At 34.6% G+C, this 3859-nt stretch overlaps 3 protein-coding genes across 3 annotated transcripts; all 3 read left to right on the plus strand.

The window, feature by feature from the left end:
• Positions 1-2: 2 nt before the first annotated feature.
• TRIADDRAFT_34491 (uncharacterized protein) lies at positions 3-428 on the plus strand (the record flags this gene model as incomplete). The annotated part of the gene is made up of 1 exon (XM_002118585.1): positions 3-428. The coding sequence occupies one exon, from the start codon at positions 3-5 to the stop codon at positions 426-428; it is 426 nt and encodes a 141-aa protein (XP_002118621.1).
• A 1329-nt stretch (positions 429-1757) lies between these two features.
• TRIADDRAFT_7896 (uncharacterized protein) lies at positions 1758-2273 on the plus strand (the record flags this gene model as incomplete). The annotated part of the gene is made up of 1 exon (XM_002118586.1): positions 1758-2273. A coding segment is annotated over one exon (516 nt), but the record flags the coding sequence as incomplete, so codon positions are not given.
• Positions 2274-2552: 279 nt separating this feature from the next.
• Positions 2553-3167, plus strand: TRIADDRAFT_7313 (uncharacterized protein; the record flags this gene model as incomplete). The annotated part of the gene is made up of 1 exon (XM_002118587.1): positions 2553-3167. A coding segment is annotated over one exon (615 nt), but the record flags the coding sequence as incomplete, so codon positions are not given.
• Between the last annotated feature and the right edge of the window lie 692 nt (positions 3168-3859).

Raw genomic sequence — 3859 nt, forward strand, 5'->3', positions numbered from 1 at the left:
GCATGGTACTAAATGAAACGTTACGTTATTACTCACCTGGCTATATCAATCTTCGCGAAGCGAAGGAAGATTGCACTATTCGCGGCGTACGATTTCCGAAAGGTGTTGGTGTTGCCATTGCTGTTAAAGCTATTCATGAAGATCCTGATGTATGGGAGAATCCAGACAAATTTGATCCAGAGAGATTTTCACCTGAAGCTAATGCTAATCGTCACCCTTGTCATTTTCTACCATTTAGCGAAGGCCCTCGAAAATGCATAGGTATAAGATTGGGCTGGATGAACATGAAACTAATCTTAGCAAGATTATTACAACGAGTGAAATTTGATGTGGCTAAAGAGACCGAGATCCCGTTACCAACGGTAATACAATTTACTGTTGTACCAGAAAATCCGGTATATCTGAAGATTGTTCATAGGACGCAATAAAGTAATTTTCCATCAATTGTCACTCATGTTCTTAGTCATTTAGTGGAAAAGAATAAAGTTATTACTGCAACAGTAAAGCTTGAAAAGGATTTGACATTGGTGGACATACGTAGTCCGTTATCAATTCCGGAATCTGAATAATATGAGTGTTACTGATATGCTTCTTATGCTACTTCCTGTCATGCTGGTAGAACACCATTTATTCTGTACACTAATCTTAATATAGCATAGTACATTACTATTACCGGGATATATATAATATCAAATGATAATACTATCTGTTAATTTTATTAACAAATTGAGCATAAACGTATATTTGACAGTTTCGCTTACCAACCTTAACATAGCATTAATACTGTATATAGTAACCATCCTTATTCGGTAAACGTACTAATGCGAAAGTTACTTAAGGAAATTTGAATTGGTGTAGAAATGAATGATCTCTAGGGTTTATGTAAATATTATTGAGAAGGTATAAGTGATTGATACACATTAGTAGGTACTATTAGTTCTATTGCTCTCATGCATTTCGTAGTGTAACTCTACAGTAGTTCCCCTGTCCCGGTTATTTTTGATTGCTATGTATCATATAACAAAAAGTGTTTCTAAGAGGATAATGTCAGTTAGTCAGCGATCTGATAGGCGAAAGCGAAGTGAACAACGTGGAAATGCACGATCAATACGTACATTAAATCAATCAGTTTTAAATATAGTAGTACCCGGCTATTACCGGGATATATATAATGTCGAATGGTAATACTATCTGTTAATTATTAATAAATGGGCACATTATCGTAAACCGTCAGCAAAGCGACAGGAGTTTGGACTAGTTCCATTGAAATGCCTGTATAATATTTACTGTATATAACATATACCCGTAGAAGGATATCTCCGTAGGTGGGCTTATAGAGCGGCAGCTACTGTATTACTATTACTATTACAGTAGTACTGTATTCCGTTGAAATGCCGGTATAATATTTATGTAACATACAGTATACCCGTAGAAGGATATCCGCAGGTGGGCTTATAGAGCGGTAGCTACTGTATTACTATTACAGTAATACTGTATTCCGTTGAAATGCCTGTATAATATTTATGTAACATACAGTACTGTATACCCGTAAAAGGATATATCTTCGCAGGTGGGCTTATAAAGCGGCAGGCACTGTATTACTATTAGAGTAGTTGCACGGTCATTGCATCTACAGTTATTACAGTAGTTGCACGCTGATTACATCTACAGTTATAATACGTTTGTCAAATCTCGCAAATATGGATATAACTTTTATCATTCTGTCCTCGACTTTTGCTGTCTTACTCTTTACTTATATTTTCTATTTCTACTATCTCAAACCTTACTCCTACTTTGATAAGATTAATATACCTGGTCCTAAACCCAAGTTTATCGTCGGTAATTTATGGGATACCGTTTATGCTCGTAGGCATCTATGTTTAACTGACCATGTTAAAAAGTATGGAAAGATTTTTGGATTATACTACGGTCGAAAACCGATAATCCACGTAGCCGATCCTGATATTGCTTATGAAATTCTAGTTAAACAATCCGAAAATTTTATTAACAGAATTAAATTCGGACCAACTTCGAAACAGCCCGTAGGCTTAATTGATGCTCGCGACGTGACTTGGAAGCATGCTCGTGAAAGTCTAACTCCGCTTTTCTCTCCGAATAAGTTAAAAGCCATGTCTCACTTCGCTAATGAAGCTAGTAGCAATTTGTTAGAGAAAGTTTTACACAAAATCGATAACGACGATGATACTATAAACGTGAGGGAACTATTTTATAGTACCGCCATGGATATGTCATTATCATCGCTATTTGGTGTTAAACCTAACGAAGAAAAGAAAATCGAATTACAAACTCACATCAATAACTTCTTGGGTGGAATTAGAAGGCCAATTTCAGTGTTATTTTTTGCATTACCAAATATTTACAGATTCCTAAGCTTATTTATCGCTTATAAACAAGTCAAAGGTATCATAAAAGCGTCGTCTATGTTAAGAGAAATTGTCACAGCTCGTCGTAGAGAATTAGATCAAGGTTTATCTACTAGAACTGATATGCTAAAGTTAGTAATCGAAGCAGAACATAAAGAGAAAATAAGCGATTTCGATATTGTACAACATTGCTTTACTTTTTTAATCGGAGGATATGATACTACAGCTTCTAACTTGACCTTCATAGCATTTGCTTTAGCTACTAATCCTGATGTACAAGATAAAGTCATTGAAGAGATTGATCAATATTGTCCTGATGAAGATAATTTAAACTATAACGATATTCAAAAGTTAGACTACTTAGAAATGACGATTAACGAAGCATTTCGTTACTTCTCAGCTGGCTACATTAGCCTACGTGAAGCTAAAAGCGATTGTGTTATTAACGGCGTACAATTTCCAAAAGGTGTCGGTATTGCAATTGCAGTAAAAGCTATCCATGAAGATCCTGATATATGGGAAAATCCTGATAAATTCGATCCTCAGCGATTTTCAGCCGATCAGAAATCTAAACGTCATCCATGTCACTTTTTACCATTTAGTGATGGCCCTCGTAAATGCATAGGCAATAGACTTGGTATAATGAATTTAAAACTAATTTTAGTACGATTACTACAACAAGTCAAGTTCGAAGTAGCTAATCAAACTGAAAATCCTTTACCGACAGTTGTTGTTTTTACAGCTATACCAGAAAATCCAGTAATATTAAAAGTCGTACGAAGAGTGTGATTACTCATATAATCATCGCTTTTAATGTCTGCTTAAGTACTAAACTACTTACTTACATCTAAAAATTGCGATGGATAACAGATATTATAATACTATTTCTTATTGTAATGTAACTTGGTATTGTGATTGTAGACTGTTAGCCATGTTTAGTATAATGTACGGTAGCGTAACTTCTATATTTATCCTAAGATATTTTTGGTAGCCATAACTATAGACTGTAGTGGTATAAACTCTATGCTAGAGTACAGATGACTATATACAGTAAGGTGTTGAGTTACTAATAAGGTTATAGGTAAAAATAGAACTGTAAATCATATATTAGGATATGGTTAATTCATTGTACCTTGGCTGGTGTGAATAATGTCTACGTAAATACTGTAGTCGTATCTATATCAGATTAATGATGGTCCGCAGTAGAATAGTGCTACTAAGAATAATTTAACTATGCATAAAATAAGGTAAAGGTTGCCGTGCGGATTGTAGCTGCGAATGCTACGAAAAGCATAAAAGCATACAACTTTAGATTATTCTGTTAGTTCGTTCTAGAAGTCTTTTGTAGTAGTATTCGGCTAGAGTAGAGCTGCGTGTAGTTAATCTTTGTATAAGATTCAATAAAGCCCTTATTTTTTCTAATTTTGGAATTTCGTGATCGGTATATATCACACTTATTTAATTAAGATAAGTTA

The sequence above is a fragment of the Trichoplax adhaerens genome, genomic scaffold, assembly GCF_000150275.1.
Source record: "Trichoplax adhaerens TRIADscaffold_251 genomic scaffold, whole genome shotgun sequence".
Classification (NCBI taxonomy): domain Eukaryota; kingdom Metazoa; phylum Placozoa; class Uniplacotomia; order Trichoplacea; family Trichoplacidae; genus Trichoplax; species Trichoplax adhaerens.